General features: G+C 40.0%; 1 protein-coding gene across 2 annotated transcripts in view; it reads left to right on the top strand.

The window, feature by feature from the left end:
• Window positions 1–8744, top strand: part of FSIP1 (fibrous sheath interacting protein 1) — a 176854-nt gene extending 168110 nt beyond the window's left edge. For both annotated transcript variants that reach the window (XM_030559426.1, XM_030559427.1), the window contains one exon: window positions 6786–8744. In XM_030559426.1, the coding sequence (XP_030415286.1) occupies window positions 6786–6820 (35 nt within the window). In that variant the 3' untranslated portion in view covers window positions 6821–8744. The remainder of the gene's footprint in view (window positions 1–6785) is intronic.
• The last annotated feature ends 13944 nt before the right edge of the window (window positions 8745–22688 follow it).

Raw genomic sequence — 22688 nt, 5'->3', positions numbered from 1 at the left:
CACTTTAAAATATGTAAAGTTTAAGTACACATAGTTATTTACCAACCTGTTTTGTTTATCAAATACGTTGAAAGAAAGTAGGTAAGTAGCAGAGATTTTTCTGCCCAAACTTTTGTGGTTCAGTTTTTCATGATGAAAAGCCTCTTCGCACTTACCTGCTTTCACATGAGTCTTTGGGCATGTCTACACTTACCTCTGGAGCGATCAATCCAGCGGGGGTCGATTTATTGCATCTAGTGAAGACGCAATAAGTCAACCACTGAGCGCTCTCCCATCAACTCCGGTACTCCACCGGAACAAGAAGTGTAGGTGAAGTCAACAGGGGAGCGTCAGCAGTCAACCTACTGCAGTGAAGACACCATGGTAAGTAGCTCTAAGTACATCGACTTCAGCTATGCTATTTTCATAGCAGAAGTTGTGTAACTTAGACCAAAGCTAACCCCCCTCCTCTGGCCCCCCAGTGTAGGCCAAGCCTTAGACTCATCACGTTGGTTCTGGTCAGGTGATTGGAACAAGGGGATATGACTCATGTAGGGCAGAATGAAAGGAAGTATCAAAAAAGAATTCAGACATTTATAATATCAGTTTTCATAACTGACAACAATTTTCCAGTTCCCCATAAACTGAGGCCAATAGAGGGTATTTCAGATGTGCCATTCTGACATTAAAATACATATAGAACTTAAAATTCAGAAACAAATGTGAGGTATTTTAATTATTTTTGTCAGTTTATTATTGATTATATATATAACATTAAAGAGAAGTTCCCATTATTTATCCAAAAGACTAAAGTGATTCCTGCAAAGACAAATCATGCATAGATATAACATTTGTTCATAGCCATGACTGGAAGTTCATAACCTTTATCAAGGTTGTAAAATTATTCAATATTATATTGATGAGCCCAGTATTACTCCAGTAGCTAAATGTGATAAATTATGTTGACTAATGTAGGAATTAGACCCTTGGAGACTCCTGTGGATTCCAATCTCTGGCTAATACATTTCTTTTCAAAGTTTCAACCCATGTTTATTTAAACAGATTTCTTAATCCTTTATTCCAAGCTCCAGGGTTGTGTTTTTAAATTATTTTTAAAAGAGCCATCCTCATAATTGCATCATGTTATGTATACATATTTAAACTACGCCTAATACAAGAACCACACTAAGGATAATTGTATGTTTTACTTTTTTGGAAATAGGAAACATAGTGAAAAATTCTACCAGACCACTTCACTGGTTAGCTACATAGCCCCAAGTCCAAGGGAAGGTAGTGGTGAGACCTTAATGGCCATGGTTGTAGGCAGGTCAGGCATGTTTACACACTCCTAACTACTATGGGAATGGCTGATAGCTTTATTTCAGAGCATCTGCAGGCCATTATGTAGTTTCCCCAGTTCTTGCTCAGCTGAGGAGGAAGCCAGCCTCTCTCTCTCAATGCTAGCATTGTCTTCTTTGATATCATCTCAAAACACCTCTGGAACATCATATGTGGTAGTTTGGGTGTGGGAGCTTGATGCTTCACTCTGTTACTCTGGTTTTACTTCAGTGTAACTGTTTAAGTTACACTGAAGTAAAGCATTATGCCAGTGTAAAGCTGGTGTAATAGAGCTAATACTCAGGCCTGAGATTTTGAATCATGGACTATTCTTTGGGACATTTAATTTCTGAGAATCTGAGTAGGTGACACAATTCAAGCTGGGCCTTGCAGCTGGATTGAACTCCATCCAACAAAGCTATTGAAGTCCAAGATTTGGTCCATTATGCATGAGTTATCCATTGACCTCAAAGATAGAAAAAATAGATTTATCGTGACTCATTAATATATTTTACTAAAGCACACTGTGCATATATAAATTTCGTGAAAAAAATCCTAATATAGTTAGCCATGTACTGTACTGCTAAATGTACTATGACTATAATTCCTATTATTGTGGAAGCTTAGTATGTGGTAATTATGCTTTTCTAAAAGATAGGGTCTTTGTGAAAGATACAAAATCCTTGACCATGTTTTGGACTCAGACAATTTAGAAAGTTAGCAGTGTTTCTACTCTTTCCTACAAGGCCAGTTGAGCATGGGCATTGGCTTATAGACCTTCTGGGAGAAGGTATGTGCATTGGCCTTCCGTATTTACATTTGTACCTCTCAAGCGTTTCTACTGAAGGCTGTATTGTTTTGTCAGAGATAAGATTTCTCTTCTAAGGTCCACTTTGGGATGTTCACTAGACTTTCAGAGCTCAGGAGGCAAGAAAGTCTATTTTATCTTAGCTTATTTGAGAAGGGAAAAGCTTATCCAAGTTCTTGCAAAAGCTCAAAAAGATAATTTTTATCACATCTTTTTTCTTTAACTTATTTAAGAAAATACAGTCCTTTGGAGAATGGATGTACTCTAGAGTATTGACATATATTCCTGTAGATTCACTTTCTGAAGTAGATATTATACAGTATCCTGCAAACAGAATGAAAAACTCAGAAGTTGTTCATATTTCTTCATCTCTATTTAAATATATAGGGATTCATGTCTGCTTTTCACTTGTTCCTTACTATTTGCGGTGGAGCTTCTTGTTTTGTCATGCAAGTGAATCTTACATGCTAGTATCTTACAGTATCAGCTCCCTTGAAGCAGGCAGAAATACAGACTGCAGCGATCCACGACTTTTACAATATCTTACTGTAATATTTTAGTGCTTACTGTGATATTTTAGAAGTACTCTGTGCTGAGGAATAATCAGTTACATCAATGTCAATTTATATCCCCTAAGAGTTAAGACATGAAGCATGTTTTGATCTGTAGAATGCAGAGAAAATCTTAAACTATGTCATAAATACTTGAGGTCCTTCAATATCTGGAAGAAAACAGTAAAACAGAATGTCACCTCATAGAGAAATGTGTCTGATAAATTCTGCCTCCCAGATGCGGGAATGAAACTTGGTTATAGTTGATCAACCAAGAATTTGGCCTTTTGTCATAAGGTTGGTTTATTAATCCCTTTCAGTTTAGATGGCAATATCGACACACTGATAAATTTTATTAAAAATTGGTAGCTTAAACTCCCTGCAGGAATTTGAGGTGTCATCCATTTACTTAGCTTTCAGACAGAAATCTTGAACCTTGTTGCATCTCACTGTCTCTCATGATCAAAAAAGTAAATGAACATGTTTAACTTCAAGAGATACTATAACTTCCTGCATCACTTAGTTCCCTAAAAAACACAATTTCATTGCAAGAAGAGTGAAGAATCCTAGCCAGATTTACACATTTAGTGCTATTAAAAAGAATCCAGTTAACAGACTTGCAAGTAATTATCAGATCTTAATACTCAAGCATCCATTGCCATTTATGGCACAAAATAGAGAATTTATTATTTCACTTTTTCAGTGAGTGCGTAGAGTGTCAGGTAAGGCAAGAAAAGAGACAACTAACCAAAACTGGCAGGATTTGACTTCTATGCATAGGGCCCCTGCTGCTAGAACTGATGAAAAGAAGAATGTTGTCTTCAGATCTGCAGGAAAGTTGAAGATTAACTAAATGGGCCAAATTCTGCTTTCTCCTATGACTGTGTAAATTCTGAGTAACTGTCTAGTCTCCAGGCAGCCTCATCCAGATATCTGGCCTGTAGCAGGCTGCCTGATTGGTCACGCTATCAGCAGCGGGCAGTAGGCTGGTTCTTAAGCCAGCAGCAGCTTATTGGCTGCTCAGTGCTTATGCCCACAACTGTGTTTGTGTTACTTTGTTCCTGCTGCCTCTACCTTGCACCCAGCCTTTCCTCTGTCCTGTCCCTGCCTTGAATCCCTTCTTGATTGCTACCCTTCTTGCTCCAGTTCCTGAGCTCCGGTTTGACTCTTGGCTCTAGCTTCTGATAACTGACTCCGGCTCTGATCTTGGTCCTTGGTTCCTGATCTTGCTCCCACCACTAGGCTAGACCACCCTCATCCCGGTCAGCTGACAGTAACTCCATTAAAGTCAATGGTTTCAGGGAAATGGTGGTCCTGGGAGGTGGAGTGTTTGCTAGGACCATGTGATCATGTGATCAAAAACACATAAAGATTAGATAACACTGACTTTCTAAATAAATACACAGGTACCTTCATAACTGCATTAAAAAGAAAACACCTAACATTGATTACAGTCACATAATACCAGACTTATTTCTCTTTATATTATTAATCTTTGTGACCGGCTATCTTGCTCAAACTCTTTATACTGATTATCTTCTGGATGCCTATTTCTTGAGATAGCTTTTCACCTAGAAAGAGCTGTCACTGGAGCTCTACAGCCTAACCTTCTATTTTCTTCTTTGAAATTTCAGACCTCTATCTAGTTCATGAGCTTGGACATCGTCTGTGGTGTTTTAAGTTAAGTAGTGGATAATCTTACACTTTCAAATAATTCAGAAATATAAAGCTAGTTGTTTATTTCCAAAACGGTATGAGTTTTAATTTCAAATACATCATAAGGATGAATATAGGCAAAGGATGAATATAGGCAAATAACACAGGAATGCAGAGGCAAGATTAGAAAAGCAAAGGCACAAAATGAACTCAAACTAGCTACGGGAATAAAGGGAAACAAGAAGACTTTTTATCAATACATTAGAAGCAAGAGGAAGACTAAGGACAGGGTAGGCCCACTGCTCAATGAGGAGGGGGAAACAGTAACGGGAGACTTGGAAATGGCAGAGATGCTTAATGACTTCTTTGTTTCGGTCTTCACTGAGAAGTCTGAAGGAATGTCTAGTATAGTGAATGCTTACGGGAAGAGGGTAGGTTTAGAAGAGAAAATAAGGAAAGAGCAAGTAAAAAATCACTTAGAAAAGTTAGATGCCTGCAAGTCACCAGGGCCTGATGAAATGCATCCTAGAATACTCAAGGAGTTAATAGAGGAGGTATCTGAGCCTCTAGCTATTATCTTTGGGAAATCATGGGAGACGGGGGAGATTCCAGAAGACTGGAAGGGGGCAAATATAGTGCCCATCTATAAAAAGGGAAATAAAAACAACCCAGGAAACTACAGACCAGTTAGTTTAACTTCTGTGCCAGGGAAGATAATGGAGCAGGTAATCAAAGAAATCATCTGCAAACACTTGGAAGATGGTAAGGTGATAGGGAATAGCCAGCATGGATTTGTAAAGAACAAATCGTGTCAAACTAATCTGATAGCATTCTTTGATAGAATAACGAGCCTTGTGGATAAGGGAGAAGCCGTGGATGTGATATACCTAGACTTTAGTAAGGCATTTGATACAGTTTCGCATGATATTCTTATAGATAAGCTAGGAAAGTACAATTTAGATGGGGCTACTATAAGGTGGGTGCATAACTGGCTGGATAACCATACTCAGAGAGTAGTTGTTAATGGCTCCCAATCCTGCTGGAAAGGTATAACAAGTGGGGTTCCGCAGGGGTCTGTTTTGGGACCGGTTCTGTTCAATATCTTCATCAACGATTTAGATGTTGGCATAGAAAGTACGCTTATTAAGTTTGCGGACGATACCAAACTGGGAGGGATTGCAACTGCTCTGGAGGACAGGGTCAAAATTCAAAATGATCTGGACAAATTGGAGAAATGGTCTGAGGTAAACAGGATGAAGTTCAATAAAGATAAATGCAAAGTGCTCCACTTAGGAAGGAACAATCAGTTTCACACATACAGAATGGGAAGAGACTGTCTAGGAAGGAGTATGGCAGAAAGAGATCTAGGGGTCATAGTGGACCACAAGCTTAATATGAGACAACAGTGTGATACTGTTGCAAAAAAAGCAAACATGATTCTGGGATGCATTAACAGGTGTGTTGTAAACAAGACACGAGAAGTCATTCTTCCGCTTTACTCTGCGCTGGTTAGGCCTCAACTGGAGTATTGTGTCCAGTTCTGGGCACCACATTTCAAGAAAGATGTGGAGAAATTGGAGAGGGTCCAGAGAAGAACAACAAGAATGATTAAAGGTCTTGAGAACATGACCTATGAAGGAAGGCTGAAGGAATTGGGTTTGTTTAGTTTGGAAAAGAGAAGACTGAGAGGGGACCTGATAGCAGTTTTCAGATATCTAAAAGGGTGTCATCAGGAAGAGGGAGAAAACTTGTTCACCTTGGCCTCCAATGGTAGAACAAGAAGCAATGGACTTAAACTGCAGCAAGGGAGATTTAGATTGGACATTAGGAAAAAGTTCCTAACTGTCAGGGTAGTTAAACACTGGAATAGATTGCCTAGGGAAGTTGTGGAATCTCCATCGCTGGAGATATTTAAGAGTAGGTTAGATAAATGTCTATCAGGGATGGTCTAGACAGTATTTGGTCCTGCCATGAGGGCAGGGGACTGGACTTGATGACCTCTCGAGGTCCCTTCCAGTCCTAGAGTCTATGAGTCTATGAGTCTATAACATGGTCTACGATGCAAAATTACTTTCAGAGCTAAAAAAGCACTTACCTTAAGAGAACAGTGATTACAGTTATCGTTGAGAGGTGAGTGAAGTTGCTACTTCCCCTCGAGAACTGGTAAAGGCAGATGGTCAAATACCCTTGGATGCACATGTGATGCCTATTGGGATAAACAGAAGCCGAACTTATCCACAGATGCAGGCATTTACATCAAAAGTTGGTATTTCTCAATGTTCAGAGTCCAATCAGTAGTTATGCATGATTGACTGCTCTTATTCCCAGCTTTCTTTGGCCTTATTAGTGTTCAGGAAGATTGTGTATCATGATCAGTTACTACTTTTTTCATTGATACTTGTGAATATTATTGGCCTTCAAGCAATTCATGTATGATTTCTTCTTTTGTTTAGATGATCTGAAGATTGAAGATGTGGCACCAGAGTAATATACATACTCCAACTTACAGTCATTTTTATAAAACATTGGTAAACTACACTTCAGTGTTTTTCATTAACATATGATCATTTCAGATTCTGAATGCAGTGAAATCGTCATGCATATATACACTGCGTACCATAATTATTACTGTGAAATAGTTTCTTCTTACAGAGAAAGTTATTATTGTCACACATTGCAGTTTGAGTTCTAAAGGGAAAATATTCCTTTTAATTGAGTTTCTGGTGAATATTTTACATAATATTGTTCAGTGTTTTACCAGCAATGTACATTTTTTCAACATATAGTAGTAGACATAATCACAAAGTTGTATTGAATTCAGTAAAATTGAGTATGAACTTTGTAAAAATATGACATGTCAATTCTAATAATCGATTTTTTTCTGTTTTTGCATACATTTAACTGTTTTGAAGAAAAATGGCTAAAATCTGACCGCATCTGTTCCTATCTGCAGTGGAGTTGTTTGTGGTACGGACGGGATTCTGTAAAGTGGTGAGGGCTCTGTCCCTGATTCAACAAAGTGCATAATCATTTGCTTATTTTTAAACAAACAATAATTGACATCATTAGGACTACTCCTATGCATATAGTTAAGTATGTGCATAAGTACTTTGCTGGATTAGAGCTAGAGTGCTCATCACTTTGCAGGATTAAGCAATAGGTGAAGATAAGAATTTAATCATGTGGCGAGTAGCCTTGGGTTCCCGTTGAGGTACATAACTAATTTGCATAGAGAGTCAGTCTCTGTAATCCGTTCTTAGGGTCTGCTTCTCAGTTGCACTAAAGCTCCTCTACACCAATTTAACAGTATAGAGAAGCCTAATAGTGTAACTGAAAGTCAGATCCACAGTCCTTAATGGGAGTTTTGTCTTAACAAGAACTGAAGACAGAATTTAGAAGTTGGACGTAACAGAAGGTAGGCAGGACCTGGAATGATAATAACGGAATCTGAAACCTTCTGGTAATGCCCAGCAGTAGGGTGGAAAACAGCAGCTGTTTTATGTTTGAGATAACGGTATTAAAAATTTACCTTGTCCACACTCCCTCCCTCGCCACTCCGTCCCTTGAATTTTTGGTTTCTTAAAGAGGCAATCTTCTTTTCACTATTATGTGAGAATGAAAGAACTTTTTTAAGTGATTTTTTTAAAGATTCTGAGGGAAAAAAATGGTCGTTCTAACAAAGATAATTTGGTGGTTACATCAAAGAAATCTATTAATTTAATGTGACCTCCACATATATCACATTGACAAGTGTTCAGTTAACACAAGCTAAAAGCATAAATTTTCTTTTAGAATATCATGCTGGCTTCCACCATTCATTGAGAAGAAACTTCTGGTTGTACTGATACAAAGTCAGTAATGGCAAAGGTCATACATGATCTAATCTGAACTCAAAGTAATAAACATATTGAAAGTCTAATCTGTGTTACCAATGTTAATGCAAGTGGAGTTACTCCATTGACTTACTTGGGATTTACATGGATTTAACAGATCAGAAACTAGCCCAGTATGTTTTACCTTATGAATTTACATAACTGATGCATTATATGTGCCATAATCAAGTGCCACTTGTCTCGTTAGCAGTTTAGTGAATGTTGGGCTCAGGAACCAGACCCAAACCACTCCAGATCATGGCCGCCACATTGTATGCATGATTTATATATTACATGCGAAAATTAAAGGCTAACAGTGAAGTTATCATGGAGACTAGCAGCCTAGGAACATTTCTGGAGAGCATAAAAAATTAAATCAAAATATCTCATACATACAAAATATTCATGAGGTAATACAACAATAGATTAAAATATAATTGTAGTGGGTGGCCTCACCCATGGAGTGTCCCCTGACAGCCCAGTGCAGTGCCACCATTGTGTCTCTACTTCAGTCTCCCCAAGTGGGAGTTTTAATAAATCCAGTGGGGCTTGTATATTGTATAGCGTCCCTTTAGGGGTCTAGTTTTTTTTAACTCCAAAGGAAGAATGTCATACAAATAGGCCTCCTTCTCAGCTTCTCTGGCACAAATGGGGCTATCTTCCAAACTGTCCTTTATACTTCTCCTTAATGCAGAAGTTTCCCACAGCTCTCTTTCCTGGGACTGTGGTTCAGGCCAGCTTCAGGGCTTTCTCCTCAACTGGGCCCTTTCAAAGGCACCTGCCCTGCTGTGAAGAAGGAGGCACCATTTATGCTGACCCCTTCTCCCAGCTCATTCCTTATTGACTGGGACCCCTTTCCTTTCTTTTCATATCTTTTTAAGGGGCAAACTATCTGTCACAACAATATACCAGCAATCTTTATTAAAGTCATAACTATATGTAAAATGTGTATAAAATGTAACAATAAATTCAGACCCAAGATGTTGCCAGTTTCTATGATCAAACATAGGTAAAAGTCTCAGAATCAGCTCTTCTTGTATCCATTTTACTGACCCTACTTTCTTCTATTTTTCCTAATCTCCATGGGTGAGGTTCTATGTTGCAACTCCAAGAGATGCAGAACAGAACTCGCAGTGCATGGTGATGGGCTACAGCAATTTTAAGCTCCCTTTAAGCCCTCCTGATCTTGAGCTGCTCTGGGGGTTGGAGAAGACCCTGGAACCTGTTTAAGGTATGACAGTGGGCTGCAGAATCTGCTCAGTACTGTGTGATACAGCCCCTCCACCACATAGTTTCCTGCCCCAGCCCTGGCCTTAGCATAATGCCTGCCTTGAGGGAATCCTTTTAGGGCCCCTTCTTGCAATCCCAGCCATTTTATGTGGCTTAAAGGGACCAGAGCAGTGGTGAGGATCTCATCTCATGTATTCCAAAAGTATGTTCTGTGAGCACTTGATTTGACTCTCATTGAAGTTTGTGGAAGGGCTCCCATTGTTTTCAGTAGGACCTGGATCAGGCTCTAAGTGTCTAAGTTAAAAAGTGTAAAAAGAGTTGATTTAATAGAAAGTGTAAGAGGAGTTGATTTACTGGCTCTTTCAGTAGCCATTTGTGTTACCTCATTTTAAGTTAAAGATAGGTAGAATTCAAAATTGTATTGCTGGTAAATTTCTTATTTTAGAATTGTAGAGTTTATTTCAAATTTTTGGTGTTCCCTCTGGCCCTTTTTTCAGAAACGTGTTTCCCTTCCATTTGTCACATGACTCTCTTCTGTCCCATTCTCTGCTTACCCACTCACTTCAGTAATTCCAACAGCTGCATGCTAATGGAGAGAGTCCTCACAGTGTTGTTTCCATGCTGCCGGCTTCCCAGACGTAGAGTTGTAGTGTGCAGCTTCTCCTGCAGATCTCCCTGTTCATCCTATTGCTACAGCCACACAAAATTCCTGTTTGTGTGATTAAGGCATGTGCACCTCTGCAGTTGACCCCTTCCCTGCGATCTTGCTGCCATTTGCTCTTCTGCCACCCCTACCTGCAGCTGCTTTTGCTACATCCTGTTCCAGCAGGTTTAGACCTGCTTCTCCCCAAAACCCTTACACTGATTTCTCTCAGTTGATTTTCTTTGTGCAGGGAACACCAAGTTCCCTGGTTCCACTCCTTCTCCTTTTTCCTGGCCCACCCTTTGTGAATATCGAGTGGGTTCTATAACCGTGTCGATTTTATCGCCGGGGAGCTCACCCACACTATTTCCCATTTGGACGCAGCTAAAAGAATTACAATGTACAAGTGATACTTCAGTTCAGTTGAACAGCTGCATTCCACAACTGCCTAATGCCCCTCCCTCTATTCATACTCCAATCCTCTTCCTAAAGCACATGTAACTAAGGCCCCAATCCAGCAAAGCACTTAATTACTCACTCAACTTTCAGCACATGAGTAACCCCATTAAATTCAAACTGCACTTAAATGTTTTTCTGGATCAGGGCCTAAAGTAAAAGGGCCAGCTGAATGATCCAGTTGCAGTGATGAAGATTCCCCTCAGATGAAGGTGTGAGTTCAGATGAGAAACCAAATGGGTAATTGGTGGAAGGACCTTTCTAAGGGCTTGTCTACACAAGGACACGCATGAAAGCTAAAATGAATCAACTAAGGGTTTGAAGTTAAAGCTCCTAAATTGAGTTGCCTTAAACCTTATGTGGATAATCTCATTCAGAAGTGGCTTCTACGTGCCACTTTACTTTTGAATGAGAACAGCCACACAGGAGTTTAACATGCTTTAACTTTTGTGCGTTGACTTCACACCTTTAGTTGATTTGCAGTAACATTTCTGAATATCCCCACATAGACAAGGCCAAAGATAGCTACAACAACTGACATCAACACTTGGAAAATACTCAACTCTTTAGTTCTGGAACCTGAACCTTGGATGTACATGGCACAAATGCCTCCACGAGGTGAAGTTTCACATAAAGCGAATGTAGTTGAGAATTCTCAGACTGACTTTCAAATCATTCTTTCGCAGATCAGAGTGCAATTTATGCAAAGTCTTATGAGCAACATGATTGTTATTTCTCTATCTTAAGGTTTTTTTTTAGCTCCTGTCACTCTAGTACTTGAGTATTTCCCAGGTTAACTCAGTTGGCATAACATGGTCTCTAATGGACCTCCTGGTATCTTCAGCTCTTAGACTCATAGACTCATAGACTCTAGGACTGGAAGGGACCTCGAGAGGTCATCGAGTCCAGTCCCCTGCCCTCATGGCAGGACCAAATACTGTCTAGACCATCCCTGATAGACATTTATCTAACCTACTCTTAAATATCTCCAGAGATGGAGATTCCACAACTTCCCTAGGCAATCTATTCCAGTGTTTAACTACCCTGACAGTTAGGAACTTTTTCCTAATGTCCAACCTAAATCTCCCTTGCTGCAGTTTAAGCCCATTGCTTCTTGTTCTATCATTGGAGGCTAAGGTGAACAAGTTTTCTCCCTCCTCCTGATGACACCCTTTTAGATACCTGAAAACTGCTATCATGTCTCCTCTCAGTCTTCTCTTTTCCAAACTAAACAAACCCAATTCCTTCAGCCTTCCTTCATAGGTCATGTTCTCAAGACCTTTAATCATTCTTGTTGCTCTTCTCTGGACCCTCTCCAATTTCTCCACATCTTTCTTGAAATGCGGTGCCCAGAACTGGACACAATACTCCAGTTGAGGCCTAACCAGCGCAGAGTAAAGCGGAAGAATGACTTCTCGTGTCTTGTTTACAACACACCTGTTAATGCATCCCAGAATCATGTTTGCTTTTTTTGCAACAGTATCACACTGTTGACTCATATTAAGCTTGTGGTCCACTATGACCCCTAGATCTCTTTCTGCCATACTCCTTCCTAGACAGTCTCTTCCCATTCTGTATGTGTGAAACTGATTGTTCCTTCCTAAGTGGAGCACTTTGCATTTATCTTTACTGAACTTCATCCTGTTTACCTCAGACCATTTCTCCAATTTGTCCAGATCATTTTGAATTTTGACCCTGTTCTCCAAAGCAGTTGCAATCCCTCCCAGTTTGGTATCGTCCGCAAACTTAATAAGCGTACTTTCTATGCCAACATCTAAATCGTTGATGAAGATATTGAACAGAACCGGTCCCAAAACAGACCCCTGCGGAACCCCACTTGTTATAGCTTTCCAGCAGGATTGGGAGCCATTAACAACTACTCTCTGAGTACGGTTATCCAGCCAGTTATGCACCCACCTTATAGTAGCCCCATCTAAATTGTACTTTCCTAGCTTATCTATAAGAATATCATGCGAGACTGTATCAAATGCCTTACTAAAGTCTAGGTATATCATATCCACCGCTTCTCCCTTATCCACAAGGCTCGTTATCCTATCTTCATTGGTTATTGTTCTGTTTTATTTTTTGCAGTGATGATTGTTGTAAGGATCATTCTGGTTCTGGTACAAAAGCTTTATCAAAGGTCTTGCAGTATATCCTAAGAATAGTCAAACTCTGGATTAGTCTAATCATCTTCCATAACTGGAGACCCTTGCTGAGATTGCCTTATCTCCAGCTGTCAAGGACTTCATCGTGGGCAGATAGGGAACACATCTGTCTTACAGTTCCTAGATTAAGATGCAATCTTTGATGTAGCTGAGACCTGATTCTTAAATAAGATCAAGGCAAAGGCCTGAACTTGCAGCAGAAATAGTATAAAAGTCAGTGGAGGCAGAGGACAGTGGTGATGTGATCACCCATAGAAGAAGTGGGCAGTTGCAGTCTGCACAAACTGGAACCTTTGAATTTGCTTTCATATTCAACTTCAGAGACAGTGAATTACATTATTCCAATCTGGAGATGAAAAATACATGGATCACTGTGTCCAGGCCCTTCTCTAGGAAGAATTCAGCTCACTTATAGCTGTATTGACTCTGCCATTCTAATGGGAGAAAAAAGTAGTAAGCAGATATGACTCTCAATACTCAGGGAGCAGATCTGTTAAGTAATCACTTTTCAGAGAAGAATCACTTTATTTTCTGTTCCCTTATGTACAGTATATATTGTCTGAGATTTACATTCTCTCAAAAGTTACTCGGGTTGCATATATAGCAGGCACTCACTTTTTTGCAGACTCAGTTGAGAAAATGTTGCCCTAGTATTTGTACTTTAAAATTTTGAATTGTAATTTAATGTAAATTTGTAAATGTCTTTTCATTTTATTTTGAGTCACTTAGCAACAACTATCCACAAGTACTGAGCATTTGATATCCCACACTTCTTTGGATAAAAGAATTACAGTAAGCAGATTTCACTGACATTTACAAATCTACTCAGCTCAATTTATTCCAAAAGGTTTTGTTAAAACACTAAATATGTGTCCTAATGGCATAAATATAATCAGAGCATCTTTGACATGTCTGGGTTGTTCAGTGTTATTTTCTGTGTATGTACTGTATGATATTCATGGTGAGCTATGAATTAGCTGCAGGCCTTTAAGAAATAGCATTAAAGGGCTAATGTATTATCAGTAAGCTCTACATATAATTTGGTTAAGAGGGTTATTGAGAAGAACCTTGTATTAGAAAACGAAGCCCCCTGTTCTTTGTGTGCTTGCCTATGTCCATTATTTGCAGGTATGTATGCATCTCATGCACCGGTACTGGAACGTATTCCTCAATGGTGCCTGCATGCACCCTGTCTTCCATGTGTTCCCAACAGAGAGTATAAAAGAACAGCCATCCTGCTCATCCTTCAGTTCCTTCTTACTGTCTGTGGTTTGTAGTTGGAGCATTTCTGTGTTTTAAAGCCGCATTCAGCTGTGAACAAAGTTGCTTATAATTAGCTTTTTTATCTAATGTGACCTATGGACATCTTTTTTTCTTTTAGTTTCTTTGTATCTAGTGGGCCTCCAGGCCTCGCCCAATACCAGGGAAACCTGTGCCAAGATTCCCTAGTTTTAAGTCCTTCTCAACCTGCCATAAGCCAATGCCTGTTAGTTACCCTCATTTTTGCTGTTTAAAGTGTTTGGTTGAGGGTCACATTAGAGACAGATGTCTAATCTGCCAGGAGTTCAAATCCAGAATGAAGATGCAGAGAGAAGAGCACCTTCTATATATTCTTATGAAGACTGCTCTTCACCCCACATTGGAACCCCCTCAGTCTGCAAAAAGGAATTCATTCATAGGCTCAGTCTAGGAGTACTCCCTTGGCGTTGCCTGTAGACAGGACTGTAGGCGATCCCCTTCACTGGGGTTGTCCTCTTCAAGGCATAAGAGCTTGGACCACTCACATCCTCTGAAACAAACGAGGAAGATGACAATGATTTCTTTGAAGATCTCTGTACAGAGCTTCATCGCAGTGAAAGGCCACTCCAGTACAGAAGGTAGAGGGCACCCTTCAGCTCCCTGGTACCAGCTCACAGTGAGTCTCAAAGGGCTGAGCCATTGACTCAGGTTCCCACTCTGGGACCCTTGAGGCCGACAACTTCATCAGTGATGGCAGTAAAATTATAGAAGTGTAGGACTGGAAAGAACACCAAGAGGTCTTCTAATTCATCCCCCTGCACTCAAGGCAGGACAAGTATTAGACAATCCCTGTCAGGTGTTTATCTAAACTGCTCTTAAAAACCTCCAATGATGGAGATTCCACGTCCTCCCTAGGCAATTTAGTCCAGTGCTTAACTACCCTGATAGGAAGTTTTTTCTAATGTCCAACATACAAGAGACTGTAGATCTGTCATTGCTGCTTACAGTGGGGTAGCCATCCATTTCAGTGCCAACAACACCAGAAGCCTATGTGGCTACCTGGGACCTGTTGTGCCTTTTAGTACTGCCATCACCACTGATTCAGGGTGAAGATCCTCTACTGGCACCGGCACATGTGCCACTGTCATCAGCACTAATGTTAGGGTTTGTTGCAGCCCCATCAATCTCTGGGCTGGTACTGCACTCATTGGTGTCTTTGGTGTTGATATCTAGGCCTCTGGTACTGACTCCACATAGTACCAGTTTCTAAGGAGCCTTCAGTGCTGCTGCTGGTACTGCAGTCTCAACATAGATTCATATCCTGGTCTCCAAAGTCTCTTCTGCACCACCTTGGCCTTCAGAGTTCTCTTACTCTTCATCAGTGGGTTCCCAGGTCTCCTACTTCAGAGAGTCCAGGGCTCTTCAGAGAGTCCTCCAGAATCCATTCCTGCTCTCACGTAAGATCCTCTGTCAGGAGCAGATCCAGGGATTGGAAAACTTGATATAGGCACAACTGGACTCCAGTACTATATCAGCCTCCTCACTGGCCATATTGGACACATTGAGGGATGCTTCAGGAATCCTGATAAACATTTATGCTTCCTCATAGAAGCAAATCACCAAGACAGGCATCACCCCCCACACTCCTAGTTGAAAAAAACACAAATGGTTGTTACTAAACTGTCTCCAGAGACAGATTTGCTGGAGCTTCCCCAACTTGGCTTGGACTAATAATCTACCTCAGCAGTGCAAGATCAACCTCCATTGAATACATAATCCTCATTACTTGATGAGGCTCTTGTACTGGAAGCTTCCTCTCTGGTACTGGATGACTACAAAATCTACAAAGAGCTCCTGAGAAAGATAGCTGTATCTCCTAGTATTCAGATGGAGGTTTTGGAGGAGATTTCTCACAAACATATAGACATTTTGCACTTGGCTATTGCAGGGAAGGTAACCCTTCGTATAAATGAGGTGATAATGCAACCCATCAGGTCACTGTGGCAACCCCACACATCTGTTCCACCAATGGCTAAGTGCATGGAGCACAAATACCAAGTGGCATCCCAGAGGTTTCAGCAATTTTATTCACACCCTCCACTGGGCTCAGTGGTAGTGGCCATGGCGAACAAAAGGAACTGTAAAAAGTTGTCTTTGATTTTTGTGTGCCACCATTTTCGGTTGCTGAACTTGAGACATTGTAGGCCTAATCTTCTGAGGTGCTGGACAATCAATATTCCAGCTGTCATTACTGGACGATGTGAGTTCTCAACACCTGTAAAAATGTAGCCCAAAGTATCTCAAGGTGAACACCCAAACTCAGAGGCCACTTTTGAAAATAGTAACCCGAATGTTTGTGTGAATTTGGTATCAAACATTCTAAATCACAGCTAGTTTTCTTCAGCATGACCACGTTTCTTGCCTGTCATTATTGTGTGGTTTGGTAATTGAAACATAAAATCGAGGCCTCCTTTAAATTCTTTTATTTTAGGTAAAACCACAGGAAATGAAAACATTTGGAAAATATTTTAACTTTTGGTTTCAAAATGACACTCATAATAACAGAGACAAAATGTGGTAACCACAAAATATCATTTGCTGAAACATCATGGATGAAATGCAAAAAGACAGGTTGGGTGCAAAAGAATAGTATTTTTTTCCTAGTTTTTCCAATGCCTCTCAGTCATGACCTGCAATAACCCCTGCTTTTGGACCATTCTTGTCCAGTCTGCCAGCTCGGCTGAAATGTAAGAGATTGTTAGTGTGTGTGGTGATGCAACACCGGAGGTTAAGACCTTTAAATATGTTTACATTTGCGACCTGAATCAGGATTTGGTAACGGGTCTGTCAAACTAAAAGGCACCATTTCAACCCATAAAACTATTTGCAACAAAATAGTATTTAACAAGTTTTTTTTAGGCTTTCCCAGCTCTTTGCTTATACTCTGACACAGCCGAGCAAAGGATATTCACACTTACAGTTATCCCACAACCTTTACCAGACCTTTTCGATTTTGAGACTGTTGATTTTTGCTGTGCAAATAAAAAGTTCGACTATGTTCAACTTTGTACTGTTTTGTTTCTTGTCATATTTCCCAGTATGAGTCTTTCAGCAGGTTGCAAATAATTCTGTTCCAAAAATGTAAGGTTTTTATTAGAAGAAAAGTACTCAATTTACCAAGTAACCTGATCACAAAAAGTATTTTATGTCAGCACTTCGTCATCTGATAACAGAAGATTTTTGCATAAGACCCATCTGTTTTCTGAGCAGAAAATGAGCACTCCATTGTGTCATTGTCAGTGAAACTCTGAGTAATGTATATTATATGTAGCACTATTGTTCTGTATTGGGAAATGCTCAAGTGTTGATAATGAATAACTTCAGTGCATGCATCCGATGAAGTTGGTTTTAGCCCACGAAAGCTTATGCTCAAATAAATTTGTTAGTCTCTAAGGTGCCACAAGTACTCCTTTTTGCGGATACAGGCTAACACGGCTGCTACTCTGAAACCTGTCATTATTCAGTGATTATGTGTGTCAGTTTTCCATGGCTGGCTCGCTTTTAGTGATCAATTCCACATTGCTTGTTGCTCAGATAGACAAATAATAGAAGCATTTGTATTTGAGACCTCTTTCATAACCTCCTACTAACATGTTTAAAATAGAAATCATATCTGAGACTACATCTTCACTACCCGCCGTATCAGCGGGTAGCAATCGATTTCTCGGGGATCGATATATCGCGTCTCATCTAGACGTGATATATCGATCCCCGAACGAGCTCCTATCGATCCCGGAACTCCACCAACCCGAATGTCGGTAGCGGAGTCGACATGGAGAGCCGCGGACATCGATCCCACGCCATGAGGACGGTAGGTAATTTGATCTAAGATACTTTGACTTCAGCTACGTTATTCATGTAGCTGAAATTGCGTGTCTTAGATCGATTTCCCCCCGTAGTGTAGACCAGCCCTCACTCTTACATGATTTGTGGAAAAGCTATGCAATACCTGTTTAGCTATGGTGATTCAAGGAACTCTTAAGTGTTGTAGGACAGTGATATAAAATTATTGGGCCATATCTTCAGTTGGTATAAATTGTCATAGCTCCATTGAAGTCAACAGAGCTATGACAGTTTATACTTGCTGTGGATCTGGCCCATTAGATGAAGTGTACTGGAGGTATCTGCCTATGTCTGGATTCCTGACAAAATCATCTATGGACTATAGATAATTGGGAGCAAAAGAGTGAAATTGTGGATAATAGAATCTTTTATTCTCTTGGTGGGCATAAATACTCCCATTAGGGCTATAAAAACTATATACATATTGCAAGGGGAGAATAAAAACCCCAAATGTGTCATAAAAAGAAGAAAAAAACCACGATGCAAATGGTCTTTTCTGAGATGGACTATGGCTGTGATCATATCCACTCTGTGGCTCTCTGGTGCATATTTTGCTCTAATTTCCCATGCAGAAATCCTGTGGTATCCATGGTATCAGTGGAAACTCTGAGCACAGGCCAAGAATAGCCTACGGTGATCTACTGCACAGATTAAAGAGGGGAGGTTTGCTTTATGATAAAAGTAGGTATTACTACATCATGTTTGTTAGAAATTCAGAACGGTATGGAAAAAATTGGAAGTAGAAAAGAGCGGCAGAGAACGTATGCTAAGAAGGATAAATTCACACTATAATCAGGGATGGACAGCATAGAGATTATTATTTCCATTCATTCAGATGGATTTCGGTAAACTCATTAATGCTCTGTCTGAATTTTCAGATATGAATTTTATCTGAAAAACTCTTCCTCTTCCCAAACAAAATAAAAAAAGTAATACACTATCGAGTTATACTCCCTTTTTCCTGCCCTAAGTATTAGTTTCTAAAAGCAATTTTAAATCATATAGCTTATTTTCAGTTTTTATGTATATAATTAATTTTATTATTTAAATTCCAAAAATGTGCTCATAGCTGCACAGGACACAAATATAAAGACAGTCCCTGTTCTGTGGATCTTATTACACTCTAAAAGACGGACCTATTTAAGACAAGATACATTGGCAGATTCACAGGATGGTGTTAAGTTAGAAAAGTTTTTAAGGTCTAGAAAAAAAGGCATGGAATATTATGAAATAATCTTGAAATCTGCTTTTTATTTGAACAGAGTTCTTTATTTAAAAAAAATCTCTACTGTTCGAGGCTGATTTATATATTAGAAAAAGAGTACCCTTATAAAATAGGCTGGTAACTCTTGAAGACCACTTAAAGCTGTAACCTACAGTTATCGTGGACTATTCCTCCTTATTCTCCAACCGTGGAGGCTTCTCTTTATTTTATTTTTTAAAATCCTTCTGTAAAGCTTCACAATGTAGCACTGGCACAAAGAACTATTCAGGCAGCTGATTGTCTTTCTAATTCCCAAATGTCTCCCTCTGCTCCAAGGACAAGAAGTTCCTCTGGGGCTCTCTATCTTCAGCCAGTAGCTTTTTCCATTGTGTTTTTTCATTTTTCTCCCTCTTCTTGGGGCCTTCCATGGTAGGCAAAGGATTTTTGAGAACAGGAGACTGCAGGAAACTGGTATTTGAGGTGAAAATGCTGCATTGTAGCAGATCCGGCTAAGATCAAAAGCTCAGAGCCCAGTACAATAGTGTGCTGCCTCTTGCACTCTATAGCAGTGTGGCAGGCAGCCTTAAGTTGTTTGGGGCAGAAATTCAGCCGCAGAAACTGGCATTTTGGAAGTAACAAGTCAGAAGTCTGTGACTGGTTTTTCTGTTCTTCCTGGGATAAAATAGGGGGTCCAAGAGTGTCTCCAAGAGACACTGGAAAGTCAGAGGAGCAGGAAGAACCCATGGCACAGGACCCTGCACCCCCTTTCAGACCACCACACTAACAAGGAATTTTTCCTTAATTGTTCAAGAAGAACATGTCTGTCCTTGTTGTAGCTGGTATCTTGTAACCCCACCCCCTCCCCCCACACACTGTCAGCTCCTTCGTCTCTGGGATTGTCTATGACTTTCACAGGCTCTGAAATAGAAACTTCAGTTTAAAAAACAAACCAACCCAAATGCCTCTCAAAGCACTCGTATGACTTGGATTCTCCATATTTGGCACCGGTTGCCATTATGTTAGGGCAGCCTGAGAGTTCTGTGCACTGATTCTTTTCTCCCCTCAGATGTGGGTTTCCCCAGCATTACCTAGACAGCCATTTCCCCACAGTTTTCTAACCCCTTCTACTGGCTATTCCTCAGTAAGTCAGCAGAGTGGTCTAGTCTATACTGCCAGCCTGCTAGTGCCAGTTAACCCTCTCTTACCTTGGTTCCCTTGAGTATGGCATAGTCCAATCCTCCATTTACCTCTGCTTTCCTTTTCACAGGATGCAGCACAGCAGGCTAGTCTTTACTATTAGACCTATCAGTGGCAGTAGACCTTTGGTTTTCCATTTGGCCTCCTTTGGGTCAGTGTGGTCTAACTTTGCCTGTCTTTTTACTGCATCTGCTGGTTGCTTTTCTTAGCAATGCAGCCTCAAGTCGCCCATACTTATAGCTTGAATGTACCAACAGACCACCAAAATAGCTGGGATCTTCAGGCAGAGGTGTGATTAAGCTGTTCTCCTTCCAGTTTCCCTTCATATATGCCAAATCAGCTTGGCCTGCTATTTTATTGACCCTAATGGCAGCTTTCATCCAACAGATATTGGTGAGCATGTTCAGTTGCTCACACCAGTGGCTTCCTAGCTCTAATGGACAATCTAGAGCCTGTGATCCTGCTCTAAAATGTCAGTATCAAGGGATTGAGAGTGCATCATTTGAAGCAGGGGACCTCAAATGTGAGTGCTTCTGTTTGGCTCTGTCCCTTTCCTCACCATCCTGTGCTTCTACAAAACAAATGTAGAAACTATCCACAAATCTGGGATTTTAGGGGATTCTGAGAACTTGATCCTTATGGTGCAAGAATCCTATTTTTTCTCAAAATCAGGGATATACTGGAGTTTCTTCTATGTGGGCTATTGATTGGATCCAAATCCTAACTTTCTGAAGGTACAAGTCTCAGTGTTATTAGCCTTGTAGCATATTTATTTCACTTCTAACCTTTCATTTTACCCTATTTCTTAAAGCCGTGTCTCTGCAGAGATGCCGACTAATGGACTAGTAATTCTAAACTGTCTTTGTTTAATATATAGAGGAATCTTCCTTTTACTTTTATTAATTATATTGGCCAGGAGAGTTAGTAAGTTGAGGGACATATCACTCTAGATTCCTTAAGTGCAGTTTTGTCCAGATGAGGTGATTCTCAGCCAGCACTAGAATTTTCTACCCCCAAAATTATGATTTTCATTTAAATCAGTCTGTTGATTTGTGTTCTGTGTGTTTTAAGCCATAAGCTAGGAGAATCCTCTGAACACTGTAGGTATGGATGGAACACTCAAATTCTATTTATGCAGAATCAATCCTAGAAAAAAAATTCACATCCAGTTTTAGGATTAGATGGATAAGTTAAGAAGAAGTGCAAAGCATAACCACTGTTTCCAGATGGATAAATTCAAGAATTTATGAGGCCTACAAATTGTTTTAAAAGATCTCCCTCCTGTTGTGAAGGTTATTCAATCAGGTACCTGACCATTTCCTGTGAAGAAACTTCATTCAAGTAATTCCTGATCTTCAGTGCATTCCTTTATCATTTTAAAATAGCTGTGTTGTGTTTTTGCCTGATACAGCTTTTGGACTAAAGGTTCTGTTGTCTCTCTCTCGGTTTTCCTTCAGAAAATCCATCATCTAGTGGGAGAAGGAAGAAAGGGGAAAGCAAGCAAACACCCAGGCATCTAACATAAGAGCTGTTTTTCCTCATGGTTCAGTTTTGTTGATGTTTTAAGTTTACTTCCCATCTGTGGTGATTGCTTTATTACTGGCTACTTCCAACTTGGAATGGCTTACTGAGCATTAAGTGTCTATTAGGGAGAAAATTGACACTTACCCACCTGCAATTTTTCTTCTCTGAAGTGGGCACATGGTGATCTCCATCCAGGTCATTACCTAATTTGCATTAACATATAGTTGGAGGGAAGATACCTTAATCCTTCCTTTTTCCCTTATGGACCATTCCTGCAGGGAAAGATGGAGAAATATTGGGATTTCTTCATATTGGGATCTTCTTTTCTGTATGTCTCTATTTCCATTTTTTGTATAATAAATGAATAAGTAGACAAAAGATAAAGTATCCTGCCAGGATATTGCTAATTTTTCATAGAGTTTATTAGTCAGAATGTATAATTCATTTTTTCAACTTGAGCAGTTGGCTGGGCTATTACAGACAATCTGTGAACAGCTCCACCTGGAGTCATTGTGAAGTTAGAGAGAGAGAAAGGTTGAAAGGAAAGGAAAAGAAAAAGCACCAGCTGTGCTTGGCAGATGAAGAATAACCCAGTTGTAACGGAACATGGAGAACAAGATGCCCACTTCAGGGAAAGAAGAATTACATGTAGGTAAAGTAAATTTTACCTCTTATTCCCATCCATCACAACCCAATGCCTAAGCTGCCAGTTAAGTGGGAAGAACACAAAGTTGTGAGGTTGCTCTAAGCTATACTGGAGTGTGGACCGATGTAGAACTTGCCCCTAGATCAAATGCAAAAAGCAATTTTGCATCTACCCTCACTCAGCTGTACTGATCATTCCTTGTGTGTCACTGAGAATCTATATGTGCTAAAAGGTTTGTGGTGGATAGAGTGTAGTTCAGACTATTGCAAAGAGC

Source organism: Gopherus evgoodei, chromosome 4 (genome assembly GCF_007399415.2).
Source record: "Gopherus evgoodei ecotype Sinaloan lineage chromosome 4, rGopEvg1_v1.p, whole genome shotgun sequence".
Lineage (NCBI taxonomy): Eukaryota > Metazoa > Chordata > Testudines > Testudinidae > Gopherus > Gopherus evgoodei.
Note: the sequence above shows the minus strand (reverse complement) of the source record. Positions and strands in the feature narration are given on the sequence as shown.